Raw genomic sequence first — 21859 nt, forward strand, 5'->3', positions numbered from 1 at the left:
AGTTCAAAAAGGGCTGAGCCATCATTAATAATTATATTTGTTAGAACAGTTTTGACTACTGACCGCTTGATAAATGACAACACATTTTAGACATAATCTTGTGGTACACTGAAGTTAAAGTTGCAATAAAACATCTAGGTAATCTATTACAGAAAGGCAACTCTTTAATAATCAATTCAGTTTTCTTTGTTTAAGACATGTAATTAAGTTCGGGACCTTGAGTTTGAGCTGTATTTTAGTGTATGTATAAAGGTTATCTGTCTATCTATCTGCTGGCTTTTTACAGCTCATCCGTTCAACCAATTTTGACAAAAGGTACAAAGATCTTTCATCCTGGGGATGGATATAGCCTATTTTTAAATAAACTAGGCTCTGAAAATCGAACAGTTCCCACAAGATAAATGAAGTTGCAAGTATAAATTATTTAGTGTGGAGCTTTGTTACATGCTGGAGAAGGAGATAGGCTACTTTTACCCTTTAAATCAGCGCGGATAAAGTCACGGGCATCATCTACTTATTAATTAATATTAATATTATAAATAAAACTTAGACCTCATTAAGATAGATAGTAAAATAAGAAGAATAGTTCTTGTCTAATTAGCAATTTAAAAAATTAAAGATCAATAATTTCTATTTTTTCAGTGATAACTGTGGACCAGTTAGTTACGTTATGTTAACAGCCTGTGAATGACCACACCACCTGCCTAATCCACTTTGTTAGAAGAATGCAAGTTGATTTTGCTGCATCAAGACTACACTCTACAGAATCCTCATAAGTCATCTAAGTGCAGTAACACTGCGCAACAAACTACAGTTTTATAACAATATAAAAATTTAATAGTAAATAAAATGTTTTTTGTCTCTGCTTTTCTATTATGAACATAGTGTTTTTATAGCTAGTCATGCCATAAGATTCTTTTATAGGCATTTTAATTCATACCTACATACAACGGGCTAGCTTTTGAGACTTGCCGCCTTGATGGAGAAAAGAAGAGGAAATAGGGATGTTCCGGAGTCTCTGGATTCATCCATACAAAACGTGAGTGAGTCTCTGGCTGAAGGAGTGAAGGGGTTGACTTACCCCGCCGCCCCCTACCGAGGCTCTTTTAAGTCAATGACAATTTTATCAAAATTAAAAATCATTTAAAAAAGTATACATCCCCGGCGGAAAATCACTCCTTCCAAGGGAATGATTTCCCTCCCCTCCCTTTTACCTCAGCTACCCCCATCAAGGCTGCACGTTTCAAAATGTTCATACAAATAAACAAAATTGAAAATTGCCTGTTACGTTCTCAATAAGCTCATAATTAAAAAAATTGTGAGCTAATCTTTGAAGTGTTGAACCGATTTTGATGAGACTTGGTGCACAAACAGTTGGGGACAGTGTGGCTAATTCTGTTAGACGAGGTCTAAATGTATTGCTATCCTTTTCTGCAGTGCAGGGAGCTTATGAAAGGAACAGCAATACACATAAACCTGTCATTTTAATTTAGTTTTGATCATAGATTCCCGGAAATATCCAGGCAGGCAAATTCCAGAATACTTTTTAACTATTATTAGTATCATCTGAAAACTTACTTTTTTTAGGATGAAATAAAACAAATTAAATTCTTTTGTTTAAATTTAAATTAGATACTATAAGTAGGTAGGTATGCGTATAAGTATTTTACATCAGCTGTAAAATTCATAAGGTGTATTTAAGTAGGTACATCATAAACAGTTCAAATTATATAGGTATTCTACAAGTCTGATGACCCCCAGGTTAGTTGCAGTCTTGACTCTTGAATTAAGTTAGGTTCTAGTGGCCCTAGCTTAGGTAGCTGGAAGATAGGCAACATAATCTGGTAAGTATAGGTTAGGTACCATAGATGATCTGCAACCTGAAAATAATAATTTATTTTAGAAAAATACTTAATATAATAAGCTAGCTAAATTTGGTAGGTAGGTCCATTTCATACAAAATTTTACTAACTTATACCCTTCTATACTAGATTGTGCCCGCGATTTTGTCCGCGAGGACTACACAAATTTCAATTAGATAGATCAGTCAGTCAGCTTTTCCTTTTTTATATATAGATAAATTAAGTACCTACTTTCTTGTTTGTGAATGGATGCAAGTAATGGTAGGTAGTAGGTAGGTATTTTCTGTTATTGTATGTATGTTTCTTAATATACCTGGTAGGTAGGTACCTACCTAGGTTTCTATTCTGGTGAAAAAATGGGTTGATTTTATCAGATGTAGGTACCAACTTATATGTATAATTGAATCATAAATTAATGTAAGTAGGCACCTACTTAGTAGGAAATTTGAGCCACACGTTTGATGTACCTACCCATAAGGCTTAGAATAATATTATGTAGGTATTAGGTACCTAGGTATAGGTAGGTAATAAATTGTGCATATCTTACCTTTGCCTCAATGATCAAGGTGTGACATACTCTTTGTGATCGATCTTACAACGCTACAAGTAAATGCATTCTGCGAGCTATATGTATGGATGGCTATCGCTGCACAAAATGATTCATCCGAGATGCACTATTATCATTATCTATCATTTTAGCCTGTGGATGTCTGTCTTCTACATCCAATCATCGCTGCACAAAATGATTCATCCGAGATGCACTATTATCATTATCTATCATTTTAGCCTATGGATGTCTGTCTTCTACATCCAGTCATCGCTGCACAAAATGATTCATCCGAGATGCACTATTATCATTATCTATCATTTTAGCCTGTGGATGTCTGTCTTCTACATCCAGTCATCGCTGCACAAAATGATTCATCCGAGATGCACTATTATCATTATCTATCATTTTAGCCTGTGGATGTCTGTCTTCTACATCCAGTCATCGCTGCACAAAATGATTCATCCGAGATGCACTATTATCATTATCTATCATTTTAGCCTGTGGATGTCTGTCTTCTACATCCAGTCTTGAGGCATCCTCATTCAGCCACTTCACGTTAGGTACCTACTCTATAATATGAACGGTCCATCGGTCGGTACCCCACTAGGTACTTGTAGGTATGCTGTGGTACCAAATCTCAACTCAGTAGGAACGCAGGCATGGATTGTTCACTGCCACTTCAACTTGCTGGGTGGTTTCGACTATGTGAGAACCTGTTTCTTTGACGGATGCTCAACCAAGTACGACAGGCATGGATTGTTCACTGCCACTTCAACTTGCTGGGGGGTTTCGACTATGTGAGAACCTGTTTCTTTGACGGATGCTCAACCCAGTACGACAGGCATGGATTGTTCACTGCCACTTCAACTTGTTGGGGGGTTTCGACTATTTGAGAACCTGTTTCTTTGACGGATGCTCAACCCAGTACGACAGGCATGGATTGTTCACTGCCACTTCAACTTGTTGGGGGGTTTCGACTATGTGAGAACCTGTTTCTTTGACGGATGCTCAACCCAGTACGACAGGCATGGATTGTTCACTGCCACTTCAACTTGCTGGGGGGTTTCGACTATGTGAGAACCTGTTTCTTTGACGGATGCTCAACCCAGTACGACAGGCAAGGATTGTTCACTGCCACTTCAACTTACGGGGGGGTTTGGGCTATGTGAGAACCTGTTTCTTTGACGGATGCTCAACCCAGTACGACATGCATGGATTGTTCACTGTCACTTCAACTTGCTGGAGGGTTTGGGCTATGTGAGAACCTGTTTCTTTGACCGATACACTGCGCACATCACAAATTACGCCGCTGAACCAAATTTAAGTTACACAATCACGACGGTTAGCTTTGACTACCTTCCCAAACATTCTCCTTGCCTCCGTGGGCAAATTAAGGCACTTCACTTATTAAATTTCATCATTTTGTTTAATTATCAATAAGCTTTCACGCTTCTCTCACCGAGTATTTTTTGGTGAGTTACAATTCGACTATCGACTCGTATCCATAAGCGAAAATGACGTCATTTACTAGTTTTAGGACGTCAAACTTAGGACTCGTACTGCCAAATTACTCGATATTGGTATTGGTGTAGGTAAACGCAAACCATTCTCGATGGTGACGTAGTTATGTGGTAATTGGTATCGTAAAGTTGAAAGCTATACTCGCAAACACTCGATCATCTTTAGTTCGCAATATTTCCGCTGTGTCGCTGCCTGTAGATGTATGGAAACAGTCGATTTCGACTTTGGTATTTTTAAAACTATGAAATCTTATACTAACTGTACAGATTGTGATGAGAACGTTGAGTGTTACAGTTACTGGTTAGTAGGTTACTTGACGGAGCAATTTATTAAAAACGAAAAACGGTTTTTTGCAGTATTCTCGACAATTTTGAGGTTGTGGTCGATATCCAATAACTTTTAGGAACATTTTTTTAATATGCATAGTTTAGAATATTTTTTTAGGATGCAACCCCCCTAGAATGCGTACAAACCTCCTGCTCTAATAAAATAGATCTTGTCAATTTTATTTTTGTTTCAGTGGTCCTAGCCGCAGCAGTTCCCGACCTAGAGCTTTTAATAGGTCTGGTCGGTGCAGTCTTCTTCTCTACTCTAGGACTATTCATCCCACTGGTTGTCCAAACCGTCCACAAGTGGGACAGAGGATTGGGCAAGTATTCCTACATACTGTGGAAGAATATTTTGCTCCTAGCCTTCTATATGTTGGTGCTGGTTTCAGGATGCTATTCGTCTATTACTGCGATAGTCGCTAGGTTTACAAGTACGCCGCGTTAATGATACGATTACACCACAGATAACGGAATTTCTCTAGTCCGTGGATTACACCTAACGAGTACAGTGGCGAGTCAATGTCCTCGGCCGAGTACTCGGTTGGTATAAACACTTTAACGAGTGCAATTTCTCAGCCACAGCACTGTCTCCGCCGAGTGACATTTTACTGTCTCGCTTCACTACTCGGTAGGTGTAATCGTACCATTAAAGTGCTCTCCATGCTCGCTTCGAGTCGAGTGGAAGAGCTTGCTATTGCAATTTACATTTACGGGACATAGTTACGTCTTATTCAAGAGCGAGATGTGTGAACAACGCGAATCAACGTTTGATATATTGTTTTTTTTGCAAATTATTTTTTGACAAACATTGAAACTGTTATACAGAAACTTTTTCCTTAGAGCCAATAACAAAATGCAGTCCAGTCGCTAATCTGTACATATGTATAAACCTACGCTTTAATTTTCCGAGATAAAAAGTAGCCTAAGTCCGTCGCAAGCTAACCTCTACACTTACCAAATTTCGTCAAAATTGATTTAGCAGATGGGCCGTGAAAAGGTAACAGACACAGACACACTTTTGCGATATTAAGTAGGTACTAGCTGATGTCCACGACTTCTTCCGCATAGATTTAGGTTTTTAAAAAATGTCTTGTATTTTCCGGGATAAAAGTAGCCATTTCCTGTTCTAGTAGTTTTAACACTCTTTGTTAAAGCAAGTGATAATTACTTAAAACGCACATAACTCCGAAAAGTTAGAGGTGCGTGTCTGGGATCTAACCCCCGACCTCCCGAATAAGAGACAGACGTCTTAACCACTAGGTTATCACGGCTCATACCTATTATAAGTATAGTACGCGACAGGTCAAGATGGCAATCGGGGTATGAGGCAGGGGGGCGCCCCGCACGTGACCCGGTTAGCGCGGGGATTTGCAGGTGTGCCGCGGCGTTCCCTCCCCGATTGCTATCTCGACCTGTCGCGAACTATAGGGCGCCATCCTATTGTCATAGCTCGTGCGATGATGCGTGCGTCCGACGAAAATGATCGCGCGTCCGTGCGTTTAAACTGTGTTCTACTGAATGTCCTATTGAAGATCGCGCGATCATGCAATCCGTTCATATTGTCTAGATTCATCGCACGATGAACGATGACAATAGGACGGCGCCTATAGTATAGATAGAGGTTATAAGTATAGATAGATTAAAATTCAATCCGTAGCTCGTCCCTGCGGCGAAGATACGTGTGCTCTGATCTGACACATCCCTCCGTTGCCCTTTCGCCAACATCCAATTTCCGCACACGCCAAATGCCTAAGCGTCAAAATCAAATTATACATGATTTATTAGGGTTCCGTACCTCAAAAGGAAAAACGGAACCCTTATAGGATCACTTTGTTGTCTGTCTGTCGGTCTGTTAAGAAACCTACAGGGTACTTCCCGTTGACCTAGAATCATGAAATTTGGTAGGTAGGTCTCATAGCAGACATTCGGGGAAAAATCTGAAAACCGTGAATTTGTGGTTACATCACACAAAAAAAATTAAATTGTGGTCATGAACAAATATTGCTTATTTCAACTTTCAAAGAAAGATTACTATATCGAGTGGGGTATTATATGATAGGGCTTTACTTGTACATTCTAAAACAGATTTTCATTTATTTTTTGACATAACAGTTTTTGATTTATCGTGCAAAATGTCGATAAAATACGATTGTAGTGCGGAACCCTCAGTGCGCGAGTCTGACTCGCACTTGGCCGGTTTTTTCATCCGCACGCCCATCACGTGAATATTATATCTCAAGGAAATAAGGCTGATACAATTTTACTGTACCTACCTACCCAAAATGGATTTGTCTGTCCCCATACCTTTAGGCCCGGTGTCCACCTAAGCGGAGAGGAGAGGAGATACGTTCAATCGACCAATCAGATTCAAAATAGATGACGTGAAAAAAATATCAGATCATCTTTTAAAAATCGGATTGGTTTACTGTACACATCTCTCCGCCCCGCTTAGGTGGATACCGGGCCTTACCCGAGCATTACAGTTTTTTTGCTTACTTTTTCTTTTTTTTGGTTGTGCTATAACATGGCACGTATCACGTTTTCGTTTAGGTACATTGAGATAGTTTCGAAAATGTTTTGTAAGATTTAAAAATAAACCATCGAGTACAAGAAATCAATTATTTATTCATTTAATAACAAATATAATATTTGTTATAAATTATTTATTATTCAGCTGCCAATTATTATTAGTATGAATATCTATTGTGGCTCATTCTATTGTACACAATCTCTTAACTAAACTGAAAGGTCAAAATCTATACCCTATCCGCGGATTGAAGTTTGCACAGCGTTCTCTCGTATTACGTAACAACGTAATCCGATAAACATGATAGAGCCTAAAATCTCAGAGGGCGTTAACCATTTTGATCCACCGGCCAATCACAAACATGTTTTTAAAAACATTCGAAATTCAAATCTAAATGTTTTCAAAAACATTCGAAATTCAATTCAAAAATGTTTTCAAAAACATTCGAAATTAAATTCGAAAACATAGTTTTGTATGTGACTTGATTAAAACGATTAGCGCCCACTGAGATATTTGTCTCTGTCATTTTCATGGGATTACGTAACGAAGAGAGAGCTATAATAACTTCTTTCCATGGATAGAGTATAATATATCTAGCTATCCTTTCCCGCTTATTTGAAATTAACACATAAACATAGTTTCATTTGTGATTGGTTGGTAACTGAAAATAGCGCCTGCTGAGATTTTTGGCTCTATCATTTATATGAGATTATATATTATGTATATGGGAGCGCTATACTAACTCTATTCCGCGGATAGGGTATAGTGCTATTCTTTTCCACAGAGAGCAGTACGAAAGTGCAATAGCAACACATTAATTACTTAAATCGGTCATTTTAATTTAGAGATTGTTTAGAACAGAATTAGACACAATTATTTAGTTAATTATAATAATTAAGAAGTAAAGTAAATATTACTCCTGTAATCTTATCTTATAAATAATGACGCTATTCTAAACCTTTATAATTTCGCTATAATATTATGTATAGTACGCGACAGGTTGACATGGCAATCGGGGTGGGGATGCCCCGCACAGCCCCCGCGCTAACCGGTGCGGGCGAGCGCGAGTGACGTGCGGGTGTGCGGGGCATCCCTCCGTCTCATACCACGATTGCCACCCTGACCTGTAGCGGATTTTATGTAATCATTTTTATACACTACATAATATTATTTTTATAAGCACTTACGGAATTTCGCCGGGTTTTTAAACAATTTTGGCATAATTTTGAGCCCGGCGCGGCGACATGATCAATCATGTCGTGAAAATGCTCAAACATCTATAAACAGTATAGAGCAAGATCCCGGGGCAACCAGACGTTACTTAATTTCTAAGAAACAAAATGTGTAATACTTAGTATTAGTGTGTACGTCTACCTTTAACGTACGCATATTTGCTTGCTTGTGCCAACGGCCAATTTGTAGGTATCAGCTGCTAAAGTTACCTACGTAAAAACATTACTCACTTTCCTTTAAGTCTGGGTGTCGATTTATATTAAGTATAACTATTAAGAAAGTTTAGCAGCCATTGACTAATATATTACTTCGTATGGACAGGGTTATTGAACAAACAAAATAGCACCGACTCATTGGTGCTTTGCACCAATGGAACGTCAGCCGCAAGCCAAGCTAGCAGATATGCGTAGGTATCTTAAAAATACACACTAAAATCTGCTCTATCGCACAGAATTTGTTAGAATATTTGGTAGAATCTCAGAAAATAAGTAACGTCTGGCGGTCCTGAGATCTTGGACCATAGTCTGTGTACTCTGGTATAAGTTCCGCAAATTGCTATTGCGCTGGAACCACGTCTCATTAACATCTGAATGACGTCATTTTGACGTCAGCCGAAATAAAAATATACCATCAGCTCGAAACAGTCTAGTGCTGACGTCACTAAACTGCCGGCCACGCGTTTTAGCAATTTGCGGGACGTTGCAGTGCTCATTTTTACAGTTTTAAAAAATAAATTTTTTAAATATATTTTACCATAGATATTAAAATGCATTGCTATGGTCAAAAAATAATTATATAAATTTTTCCTGTATTTAATAAAAAATAAACATTTAAAATATTATAATCAATAAGTATAGGTACTTAATTCTTATAAAATAAAAGGTAGTTTGAAGTGTGCTTTATTTTTTAGGTACTCGTGGGTATTAAAAATATACTTGATTCATATAATTATTATGACTTTGACTGAGTTAATTTGTTTTCATATATTTTGTAAGTAATAATTATAACTAATAAATTAGAATAAAAAATAGGGCTTTGATAGAAAATATACCATCAGTTTAATCGAATTATGTACACCTATTATATCAATATTTTTGACTGATTAGATAAAACGTGTAACTTATGGTATAGTCCGTAAAAAATGACTCCTCAAGTACCATTTTAACTCTATGGGTTAACTGTCATATGAACAGTACGGTTCACCTTTAAAATAAATTTAACATAAAAAGTTAAAATGGCGCGTGAGGAGTCGTTTTTATGCACTATATATATAACGTTTAATATTTTGCGTTTGGCAATTTTGAAATACTTAGTTTAAGTTCTTATTTTTATTTTATTTTAGTATTTATTAAGAGTGATATAATATGTACATTGTACATACCAAATAATTATTGTGCTATGGATCAAGTTAAATTAAGACTAAACGAATTCAATAATTTCATATTTCCCATAACTCCAATGCTTGTTTTCACTTTGTCTATCCATTTCGGTAATTATGTATATTGACTAGACATTATTTATAATTTTCCTACAATATTTTAAGCATTATATTGCGTCATATTTATGCCATAAGTAATTCTTTTACGATAATAATAATTTGTTAGATCGATAAATAAGTATTTTATATCTACATTTGAATATTCATATTATAAGCTATCTTAAACTAAAGAAAAAATAGAATGTGGCCAATCGTACTGTACAAAAACTCTAAACTTAAATTGACAGATCTAAACTCTAGTACTATTCTTTTCTGCAGGGAGCATTATGAAAGATATAGCCATATATTCATTTAGACCTGTCATTTTAATTTAGTTTGTGTACAACCGAATTAGTCACACTGAGGTTAATTTCGTTGTACACAGTCTCGTAACTAAATTGCCAGATCTATACTCTATCCATGAAAAGTTAGTATAGCGCTCTCTCTGATCCGTAATCCCATACAAATGATAGAGCCAAAAATCTCAGTGAGCGTTAACCATTTTGAGCCACCACCCAATCACAAACATGTTTTCAAAAAATATTCGAAATTTAATTCGAATATTATGTTTTTAAAAACATTCAAAATTCAATTCGAAAACATAAGTTCATGTGTGATTAAAATGGTTAGCGCCCACTGAATTATTTGTCTCCGTCATTTTCATGAGATTGCGTAACAGAGAGAGCGCTATACTAACTTCTTTCCCTCGATAGAGTATAAATCTAGCTATCCTTTTCCGCAGGGAACATTATAAAAGGGATGGAAATACATTTATTTAGTCATTTTACTTTAGTTCAGAGATTGTGTATAACAGAATTAACCACAATATGATTACTTTAAAACTAGTAACTATTTTCTATATATTTTTGGTACAGATCGTGATAATATTATGTACTCGAATTATTATTATTAATAACTACACGAAGATCATAATATCAGCCTTAGCAATTATTTTTGGAACTTCGGACTAGATTCAATTATTTCATGAGATCTTTTATGGAATGTAAAGTATTACCACTTTTATAAAGCGCATCGCAACCTAACGCCAACTAAAATCGAATGTACACCAATAAAATACAGGGGAGCTAGCCGTGCACCCACCGGCTTCTCCCACCAGTGGGTGAAAGGGGAATTCGTATTTCCCCGTACACCCACTGCATTAAGGGTAGGAATTAAATGTAAAACTATGTTGAGACATTATATCGCGAAATAAATACGAAATAATTAAATTTACATAGCACTCTATTAAAAACAATAATAGAGAATGCCATGATAATGCTTCCTTACTTGCTGCATTTTTATCAAAAATTCATGGACATAAATTGAAAAATTATACTTAGATTTTGCAATTTATAAAAATCCAGAAACATATAACCTGTAGGTATCAATCAAAATAACAAATAAATAATGATAATTTAACCTTGATAATACTTTACTATTTCCTTCACTTACAGTCTTAGCTCTTAAAAAGTGCTACAGACCTATGTAAAATTAACTATTTTGTATTTATTTATCGATACGTTAACTTCAACTCTAACGCAGTGGGTGTACGGGTAAGTACGAATTCCCCTTGGACCCACTGGTGGGAGAAGCCGGTGGGTGCACGGGTAGCTCCTCGAGATACAGACCTTATTGCTTGACGTTAAGATTTTAAACACCAGAACAACACAAACTCATGCTATCTCGCTCATAATTTGCGTGTACAAAACGTGGCGCATAAGCAACAACCAATAGCGCACCGACGCGACGCACGCTATGATTGGCTGAGGTAATTTTCGCGCCTTTCAAACTGCGTAACTTATAAAAGTGGTAGTATATAAATAAACTTACTTCCTACTACTACTTTATACTAGTGTACAGTCAGAATAAAAAGCTTTGATAGATGAAGGTCATGTAAATATAAACTTAAAAATATAACTTTGTAAAATATTGTGCTAGTTTTGTTCTTTTTGTAAATAAACGCAAACTAATTTACAGCTTTTTTTTAATTTAATTTAATTTAAAATAACTTTATTGTTAATAGATTTACAGAGAGTAAGAATACAGGATACACTTAAAAAACAAAGGGCGACCTTATCACTAAAGTGATCTCTTCCAGGCAACCCATACTTAAGAACTTATAGAACTGTAAGACGGGGAGTCGCAATTTAGCTATAAATATAATATATATATATTGGAGGGTCGATATTGAAAGAGTTCTTACTGTCTGTAGACACCGTGAAAAGAAACGTATGAGCTTTACTCTACGGAAGGTAGCCATCTTTATTTTAGTTGTCAGAGTTGGACTTTGACACGCACGAATTTTGTTCACAATTTTCTCTCGCGTTAAATTAATTAAGTATCAGATTATAGCTTAGCTAATTATTATTCTTTGAGATAGGTAGGTAGTTTCTTAATCGTGATATTTAATTCGGTGATTGTGATATAGTTAGAACAGTAATTGTTCGATGCTAATGTACATTGTGTTAAATCGTAACATCTAGTGCCATCCGGTGACGTTGTCTGCAAAGCACTATTAATAATGTTCGCGTAGTTGTTCGACGAATATGGAATACTAATTATTATTGGTGAATATTAGAGTAATTCGTGAGTTAACGTTTGGCTCAGTGGATAGATTATTATAAGGACATCCGTTAAGGTTATTTCTGCAGACGCTAGTGATTTAGAGTGTAATTGGAGATATACCGGCAGTTGAGATAATGATTAGTTTGAAGTGATAGTTTAGTGCGATAGTAACTTGAAGTTAACTTTGATAGTAGGTACCCGCTTTAGAATCGTATAACCCGGTTGGTAAAGAATCATTGATGACTCTCGTGTAATGTTGAAATGGAATAGACAATGAGTTGCCCATGAGATCGAATAGCTTACATTCTACCTGGTTTCTGTTGTGATCGCTTATTTGGGTGGATAGTAGTCGTGGCGCGTGTGGCGCACGATGCTATGGTGTTCTGTATGCAGATGTGCACAGAGTGGAGAAGGTAGAGCTATTGCGATATTCTGAATTGGTAATGAGAAGTCAATTATAAGATCTGGTTTAGATCGTAAGAGAGTCGATGCAATGATCCTTTTAAGAGCGTTCATGAAGTTGTGATTGATTACCTTGAGATGATTAGATAACGGAGTGGGTCGTGACTTGATTGAGAGGTTGCAATAGCAATTGCGCCCTAATCACACGATGTAGTGTTTAGCTTAGGGTAGCTAGTTTAGAGTGAGGTGAGGGGTCGCTGTGAGGGGTGGTTGGAGGCGACCATAGGTAGGGTTAGGTTAGGGTGATCTGGTTGTGTTACGTTGATGGTTTCCATGTGCGATACGTTACTGAGAACTATTTGTAAAGAACATGGATTAAAGTACCTACTTATTAATTACTACCTTCTGATGTCGGCTAAAGATGAATAATAATTGTCAGCCATCCTCCTGTTCTCCGACATATATAAATATATATAGGTATATATAAACACATACACTCTAATAGGTACATACTATAAAATATAATATAATATATACAATATACATGGATATAAATACTATATAAAATCAATATAGTATAATTACAAATTAGCTTTTTTTCTTACAAATTAGCCATCGCAGAAAAAACTTTTTGTCTTTATCATTTATATGGGACTAACAGCTAACTTCGTCTACAAGGACTACACAAATTTCAGCCCGATCCGTATAGTAGTTTGAGATGTCCGTTGATAGATCAATCAGTCAGTCAGTTAACTTTTTCTTTTTTGTATAGATTACATTACATAACAGAGAATGTCCTATATTATAACTTCTCTCTGCAGATAGAGTAAGTATAGAATTGTGGCACTGCTGAGTATGAAATGGCATAAAGTGAGGTCATCAAAAATTTGATATGTTGCCATTTCACAGTCGATATGTCAAAGCCTTTACAAAACAAACTAAATCATTACCCAATATAAAGAATAACAAAATAAAATGATCATCCAATACTCTGCAAGGAATGTTTGAACTGTAGCAGTTTGCTGAGGTTCACGTGGACCAGGTCAGGAGGGTTCGATATGATGAAGTACACCAAGCCTAGGATCGAGAGCACCGCCCGCCATATTGAGAAGTGAGTCCACGTGTGGTAGAACGTTGGGATTGTGGGCTGAAACAATAACAATGATTGCGTCAAATTTTTCAACAATGTTCCCTGAGAAAGAAAGAAAAGACGTTTATTTACTAAACTGTGCCACACATCACATCTTATAACTAAGAGCTGGTTATTTGAAAAACACAGAAAAAGGATGGCAACCATCTTGCCATAGTGATTGTACCAGACAGCACTTGGATTTTTACTTATATGGGCTGAAATTCCATATCTAAATCAAGTGTGGTACATTTTAGGGTTCCGTACCTCAAAAGGAAAAAAAGCACCCTTATAGGATCACATCGTTGTCTGCATCTCTATATATAGTCTGTCTGTCCGTCTGTCTGTCAAGAAAACCTGTAGGGTACTTTCCTTTAGTTAACCTAGATTCATGAAATTTGGGAGGTAGGTCTTACAGCATAAATAAAGGAATAAATCCGACGTGGTTTTCGGATTTGTGGTTACATCTGTTATCACTGTATGTTCTAAAACAGATTTTTCCTCATAGTTATGCATAATAGTTTTTAATTTACCGTGCAAAATGTCGAAAAAATACCCGAATAGAACCCTCGGTGCGCGGGTCTGACTCGCACTTAGCCGGTTTTTTATTTATTAAAAAGCATTATTTTGCCACATTTATTGAATTTATTGACCGACAATCTACGTCTTTGCTCAAAGTTTCCGATATGGACTCCGTATTTCCTGCAATGGGTAACCTAAGTACCTTCAAGTCAAGACTCAAGAGTCATCCTTTAGACAAGCTCGCTCCAACCTAGACCTCATCAGTGTTTTTCATTAAGCATGATTGTCGTCAAGCCCAATCACTAGTACTATAGGTTGGAACTATATAGTAACTCACGGTGGTCATATTGGCGGTGATGTTGGCCACCAGCGGCGCGTACTGGTAGACCATCAGCTCGTCATACATCCTGGCCGCCGTGCACACGAGCAAACAAGCTGTGTACAAGATCACTAGTACTATAGGTTGGAACTATATAGTGACTCACGGTGGTCATATTGGCGGTGATGTTGGCCACCAGCGGCGCGTACTGGTAGACCATCAGCTCGTCATACATCCTGGCCGCCGTGCACACGAGCAAACAAGCTGTGTACAAGATCACTAGTACTATAGGTTGGAACTATATAGTGACTCACGGTGGTCATATTGGCGGTGATGTTGGCCACCAGCGGCGCGTACTGGTAGACCATCAGCTCGTCATACATCCTGGCCGCCGTGCACACGAGCAAACAAGCTGTGTACAAGATCACTAGTACTATAGGTTGGAACTATATAGTGACTCACGGTGGTCATATTGGCGGTGATGTTGGCCACCAGCGGCGCGTACTGGTAGACCATCAGCTCGTCATACATCCTGGCCGCCGTGCACACGAGCAAACAAGCTGTGTACAAGATCACTAGTACTATAGGTTGGAACTATATAGTGACTCACGGTGGTCATATTGGCGGTGATGTTGGCCACCAGCGGCGCGTACTGGTAGACCATCAGCTCGTCATACATCCTGGCCGCCGTGCACACGAGCAAACAAGCTGTGTACAAGATCACTAGTACTATAGGTTGGAACTATATAGTGACTCACGGTGGTCATATTGGCGGTGATGTTGGCCACCAGCGGCGCGTACTGGTAGACCATCAGCTCGTCATACATCCTGGCCGCCGTGCACACGAGCAAACAAGCTGTGTACAAGATCACTAGTACTATAGGTTGGAACTATATAGTGACTCACGGTGGTCATATTGGCGGTGATGTTGGCCACCAGCGGCGTGTACTGGTAGACCATCAGCTCGTCATACATCCTGGCCGCCGTGCACACGAGCAAACAAGCTGTGTACAGGATCACTAGTACTATAGGTTGGAACTATATAGTAACTCACGGTGGTCATATTGGCGGTGATGTTGGCCACCAGCGGCGCGTACTGGTAGACCATCAGCTCGTCATACATCCTGGCCGCCGTGCACACGAGCAAACAAGCTGTGTACAGGATCACTAGTACTATAGGTTGGAACCACGGCTGCAGGCCGCGGGTCAGGTCGATGCTGGTTACGTCTAACCTGGAATGGAAATATCCTTCATGAAGCTTTTAAGGTGGCAGCCCCACCGGTAGGCTTTGGGCATTATAGGTAAATCACTTGCTTACCGAAAATTGTATGATTATGGAAATATTTTAGCCTTTAAACTACTGTGAGTGATTTCCATTATAAATAATATCTGTCCCAGCTGTACTCACGTGTCTAGTCGACGTTAGCCCGACTAAACACGTGAGTACAGCCGGGACAGATATTATTTATTATGGAAATAGACAATTAATACTATGATCCGGGCTGATAACAAGATGACTTTCGGCACGCAAATTAAGCAATTCCTTAGGTTTACTATAATAATATTTAGGAATAGTGTCTGCTCTCTGCGCCATAGAGACCGACATCAATAACTGGAATAACTGGAATTTTTCTTGTTCTTCAGTTATTTTCCTGCAGTAAAATGTGCTATACAAAGTCCAATAGTAACTATGGAGCAGCAGGTGACCCTACATACCTTCCAATATTGACAGCAGACATAGCATAGTGTGGCCACATCCTGTAGTATGGTGACAAGCATGTGGAAGGTCGGGCACCCAGCGTCCAGACTGTCCATGTAACTAATACACAGTAAGTAAAAGTAGCCTGACTCACCTATCCAATACTGATAGTAAACATAGCACACAGAAGAAGTAGTAAGTGGCCACATATGGCATGGTGACCAGCGCATGGAAGGAAAGGTGGCCCGCGTCCAAACTGTCTGAATAACTAATCAGCAGTAGGTGTAAGAGTGATAGACCGCCTAGCACGCCATGGCATGCTGGTGCGCAGTTGCGCCACGCCTTTTGAGCCGTTAGAGCTACATCCAAGGGAGTCAGGTTACCTATCCTGAAAACAAAACCAAAATCTAAGTTCTTGGTCCGCTTTCTGAATTAGTGGTAGTCTCGACCTTAACATAAGAGCCATAAGTGGAGTCTTAGCAGACACGGCTACGTGATCTGATGAATATACCTAAGACTAAGTGGTGATAATAAAAAGAATATCCGGCTGAGTTTGTTGTGGGCTCTTCTCAGACCTGGGCGCGTTTGGAACCCTTGTAGCTTTAGTTTTAAGTTTGCGTAAAAATTAACACCACTATATCTTAGAAATCCAACATCTGGCAATCAAAAAGAGTAATTTATTACCTATTTTGAATAAATCATTTGACTTTGACTATGGCGGCGCGGTTTCTTAAATCAAATTTTAGTAAGTAAATCAAATTTTTCTCTTAGCCACACGATGCGATGCGTTGGCGGTGCGGCGCCTGAGCGGTGCCGCTGCGTCATCCTACATAGAAATTGCTCTACCATGCCATACAATGCATTACGACGTCGTGCGGCATCGCATCGCACGCGCAACGGACTTGGGACCAGAGACACGGGCAGGGAGGGGTGGTGTGTTGCAATGCCATATTTTTTGTTAGAGTGCAACACAATGCCCATGTGGCAACTGGCACCCAATACTCAAATCTACTGCGGTGCGGCGCCGCAACGCACCAGAAACGCATCGTGTGGCCTGTCTTAAAAACCATGAGATACTAGATTTTTCCATTGAAAAATATTATTCTTCCCTTTACAAATATTAAAACTAAAGTAAGAACTTCATACCTTAAATACCTTTCCTCATCTCTTGACTGCTGTGACTCCAGTATCCTATCCCGTGACACAGCTCGGAACGTCCCACCTCCTTGGAGGTATATCTTCTCAGGTCTCTGAGCTCCAAACGGGTTGATCCGTTCATCGTTGGGTGATGTAAGGGGTGAAGGTGATGAGAATGGGTTATCTATGTACTGGTCATGATATGGGACATTGGACTCTAAACTTTCTAGCATTGCTGTTAGGTCTGTGGGCCGAGCTGAAAAATAATAAATATTACTCCATATATATCCAGTTACAACTGTAGCTAAACAAAACTGGTCAAGTGCAAATCGGACTCGCACACGAAGGGTTCCGTACCATCGTACAAGATCTAGTATGATAAAATTTAGCTCCAACAGCAGTATAACTGCAAGTTAATAACGGACAGCGACATCTATGATGTGATTTAGTAAACATACTATTTGATCATTCAAACACTAATTTTCAATTTTGTTATGATGTAACTACAAATTCACGGTTTTTAGAGTTTTCCCTTTACTTGTGCTATAAGATATTGCTGCCTGCCGAATTTTATCATTCTAGGTTGACGTAAATTACCCTTTAGGTTTTGATCCCCTTAATAGGTCTTATAAGGGTTGCTTTTTTCTCTGGGGATATGGAACCCTAATTATTATAAAGAACTGATCGGGAAGATACCTATGGCTTATACCTGCCACATTATAACACCCATTTTCCCAGAATGGGTGTCCCAAGATACCACCCATAATAGGTGTACAGTTTAGCCTTATTCCTATCAAGAAAACTAACCTGCTTTAGCACTAGTTTTAGATCTAGTTCCAGTCTTAAACACCTTCGGACTAACATCCATTCCGTTAGCATTTGTATCATGTCTTTCCTCCCTCAGTTTCCGTCGAGTCTTCCTAGGTTTGTGCTTTAGTTCTTTTGATGAATCGTTGTTATTTTCTACATCATTTGCCTCAATTTCTAACTCTCCACTTAAAGTTACCACTTCATCTTTGTTATACTCCTTTAAGTAGTCATCAACCTAAAAATATGCATTGAATACTGATGATAGCAAATTACTGTGCAAAGTACGGCCAATTCATCAGCTTGCAAGGGTTTACTGCTAGAAAAAGTGTTTGTTAGGTATATGTTTTTTTTTCTATCCATCCAACAATTTTTTATGTCTTTCCTTATCTTTGAATGATAAATATTTTAAGTATAACTTACCTTTTGTTAAAAAAAATAGAATAAATAGAACAAACCGACTAGACTAGCTTTTAGATGAATATTAGAAGTGTATCACTTGACTGAATACGGCTCATGGCATAAAGGCGGATTGTGGGAGGGAGGCAGCTACATTGAATTCGCAATTTTTATATCAACTGTCACTTTCCCGCAACCGCAACTTTCCAACTTTACGAGTCACCTCAGTGAAACAGTATAAGTTCATTTATTTGAACTAACATTCAGATAACATTTTTTTTTATTTACTCACTAACAATAAGAATATAACTATGAAACAATTGTTTTTTTAAATTAAGATAAAACTTACCTTTTCTAAGGCAATAAGACTAGACCCAGGTATTTCAAAATCATGCAAATCTCTATCTCTATGACGGGAAGAGTGCCTCTTTTTCTTCCTGTATGACGGACTGCGTTTCTCTTTGTGTCCACTAGACGGCCTAGACAAATTCTTCATAAACTTGTCATCCAAACCGTTAGGATCATGAGAATAAAATACGAAAGAAGGGTTCTTATCGGATTTCTTAATTTCTTTTTCTACAAAGCCTAAAATACCCATTTTTATTTGATCATGTATAGGTAGTTCGGTATCTAACGATTCTTGTTCGGATTTGGTCCAGTTTTCTCGAGTTTTGGACCTCTCCGAGGGTTCTCCCTGTTGTGTTTCTGGGGGTTCTTGAGTAACATGACCATTGGAAAGTTTTCGCGATCCTGAACCGCTGCGAGGTCGATCCTTAGCTTTTTGCTTTGGTGATGGTGACCGGGCCGCTGTGTGAACTTCCACGATCTCTTCTTTAACTTCGACGCCTTTTCCTGGCTTCATACTTAATGAATTATTGGCCGCCCACGCTTACAAGACTATGCAAACCAGTCGTGACCTTTAAATAACAGTGTTAAACTAGAAAATTATAGTCTAATATTATTCTTTAATAGGTTGGCCATATTTGTTATTGTTTTGATCACAGCTTTATCACATCTTTATACATTTTTTTAACAGTTTTCAGCGTTTTCCTACAACTTTGCTCGCAACAAAAACAAAGGAAATTCTCAAATCTCAAAATGTCAAATGTCAAACAGCCAATGACGTCAATAGTGACGTCATTGCGAAAACACGTTTCGTTTTACACAATGTAATACAAATTTAAACAATCATAGTTAAATTATGTTACACTAGCGTATTAGGAATAAGCCTGTAAAGCTACTTAGATGTAAGTGTTGCAAAAAAAAATTATAGTAGGTTTAGATTGATAGATAAAATATAGAATATGTAGTTAGAAATACTGTATTGCACACAAAACATGAGATAAACAAGACAAAAAAAAACAAAGACACTAAAAACTAAAAACAATTGTATGCAAAGACGGCCTTATTGCTCAGAGCAATCTTCACCAGGCAACCTTAGGTGAAAGGAGAAACTAAGTATAGCTTGAGTAAGTAGGTGTACTCGTATATCCCGTCAAAGTTAATTTTGTCGGACTGTCGCATATGGGCGACCTTACGCACAACAGACGGAAACGTTTAATAAGTGCGGAAACCCGCCCAGAGTGAAGAAGAAGATGGGCGACCTTCTTCGCCCTCTGATGCCCTCCACTTTGCCCTCTGGTAGTCCACTTTGCCCTGCACGACACGACGTAGCGTAGGTAGGTAGGTACACACTACACAGATGTAGAAAATAGTTTCTAAGTTAATTATTATGATAAATCACAACAACATAATTGGCATGGATAAAGCGCCGGCCGTACCAGTTGGTGATTGGACTGGAATCACAATTTTGGAATGTAGCCGACGACCTTTAGCCAACGCCTTGTTTGAACAAGGCATGAGCGATTAGCGAATTAAGGGTCATAGCAGACACGATGCTTAGCTTAGCATTAGCGATCGGCGTTTTAGTTTACTTTTCGGAAGCTTGATGCCGAAATTGAACACTCCACTCTGCATACACTACAGTCGCATTGTTCAAGTTGATTTTTGGAATCTCATTGCTGCGTTTGAACGCTAAAACGCGCGATTACAATACAGCGATCGAACACAGTAAGTCGTCAAGACACGATGCAGCATGAAGACAATTATTACAAAAACGCGCGATTTCAATACAGCGATCAGCAGCGATACGAGCGATGGCCTAATTTCTGATCACTGATGCTACAAGTTTTGTTTGTGCTATGGCCGTACCAGTAGGTAGGTAAATTAATGGTATATAGGTACTTCTAAATATTTAAAAGGATAAGGTGACTGACTGACTGACTGACTGACTGATCTATCAACTCACACCTCAAACTACTGGACGGATCGGGTTGAAATTTGGCATGCAGATGCTATTATGACGTAGGCATCCGCTAAGAAAGGATTTTTGAAAATTCAACTCCTAAGGGTGTGAAATAGGGGTTTGAAATTTGTGTAGTCCACGCGGACGAAGTCGCGAGCATAAGCTAGTTATCATATAAAAGGATCTATCAACGCACAGCTAAAACTACTGGACGGATTGGGCTGAAACTTGGCTTGAAACTTGTAACATCTTCAACAAAGAAATTTGAATTTAATTGAATTGAAGCAGATAGCTATTATGACGTAGACATCAGCTAAGAAAGGATTTTAGAAAATTCAATCCCTAAGTGGTTAAAAAAGGGGTTTGAAATTGGTGTAGTCCACGCGGACGAAGTTGTGGGCATAAGCTAGTTAATTATACATAAATAAGTGGTATCTTGTAGTTCTCCATTTTAAACTAACTTAATTTCAGATGATCATAAAGTAGTTTTAAAAGAGCCAATTTTTAAATTGCCACATAAACTGGACCTTTGTCGGGCACCCACACCCACAGGTAACTTACGTAGTAAGAGTGAAACTTGAAGTTTTTTTTGTGACAACCCTGAAAGCACTTTTTCTCCAACGATTGGGGTACCTAGGTATTTTTTATCAGGTTTTTTTAAATACAAATGGCGAGCAAACGAGTAGTTGAGTCACATAATATTAAGTGATTACAGCCGCCTATGAACATTTGCAGTACCAGCGGTACCACCAATGCGTTGCCGGCTTTTCAGGAATTTGTTGGTCCGCCCCTTGAATAATCCCATGTTGTAATCTAATGGGAACACCGCCGAAGGGAGTTGATTCCACAGTTTGCATGTGCGTGGAAAAAAGGATTTGGCAAAACCGGTTTTCGAAGTGCGCCAGACACCCAGGCGGTGAGCTCTTCCGTAAATCTATACTTACGTTATAACATGCTGCCCTACAAGAAAAACGCTATGCGCCTGTACTTAGACCACCTACCCAAAAAGCTTTAGGCAATAAAATTAATTTATACTAGATTCTTGCTCACTTTGTACCTAAAGCAAGGGACGTGCG

General features: G+C 38.3%; 2 protein-coding genes across 2 annotated transcripts in view; one reads left to right on the forward strand and one right to left on the reverse strand.

Moving 5' to 3' along the window:
- LOC117983171 (proton-coupled amino acid transporter-like protein pathetic) overlaps positions 1–11473 on the forward strand; it is a 30328-nt gene extending 18855 nt beyond the window's left edge. Inside the window, exons 6-7 of the mRNA XM_034969650.2 lie at positions 4196–4233; positions 4454–11473. Coding sequence (XP_034825541.2) covers positions 4196–4233; positions 4454–4707 — 292 coding nt within the window. The 3' untranslated portion in view covers positions 4708–11473. The remainder of the gene's footprint in view (positions 1–4195; positions 4234–4453) is intronic.
- Positions 11474–12964: 1491 nt separating this feature from the next.
- LOC117982829 (transmembrane protein 237) lies at positions 12965–19629 on the reverse strand. Its single transcript, XM_034969258.2, has 6 exons — positions 18828–19629; positions 18080–18317; positions 17282–17528; positions 16290–16523; positions 15491–15668; positions 12965–13613 (listed from the first exon to the last, which is right to left on the reverse strand). Exons 1-6 carry the CDS (start codon positions 19338–19340, stop codon positions 13446–13448), a joined length of 1578 nt encoding a protein of 525 aa, XP_034825149.1. The 5' UTR covers positions 19341–19629; the 3' UTR covers positions 12965–13445.
- Between the last annotated feature and the right edge of the window lie 2230 nt (positions 19630–21859).

Source organism: Maniola hyperantus, chromosome 6 (genome assembly GCF_902806685.2).
Source record: "Maniola hyperantus chromosome 6, iAphHyp1.2, whole genome shotgun sequence".
Taxonomy (NCBI): Eukaryota; Metazoa; Arthropoda; class Insecta; order Lepidoptera; family Nymphalidae; genus Maniola; species Maniola hyperantus.

Excerpts from the sequence above, each read along its gene's own strand:
- LOC117982829 (XM_034969258.2), bottom strand. The coding sequence starts at position 19,340 with ATGAAGCCAGGAAAAGGCGTCGAAGTTAAAGAAGAGATCGTGGAAGTT. Across the intron at positions 17,529-18,079 it reads TAAAACTAGTGCTAAAGCAG|CTCGGCCCACAGACCTAACA; the intron begins GTTAGTTTTCTT and ends ATTATTTTTCAG. Across the intron at positions 13,614-15,490 it reads TCACCGCCAATATGACCACC|CCCACAATCCCAACGTTCTA; the intron begins GTGAGTTACTAT and ends TTATTGTTTCAG.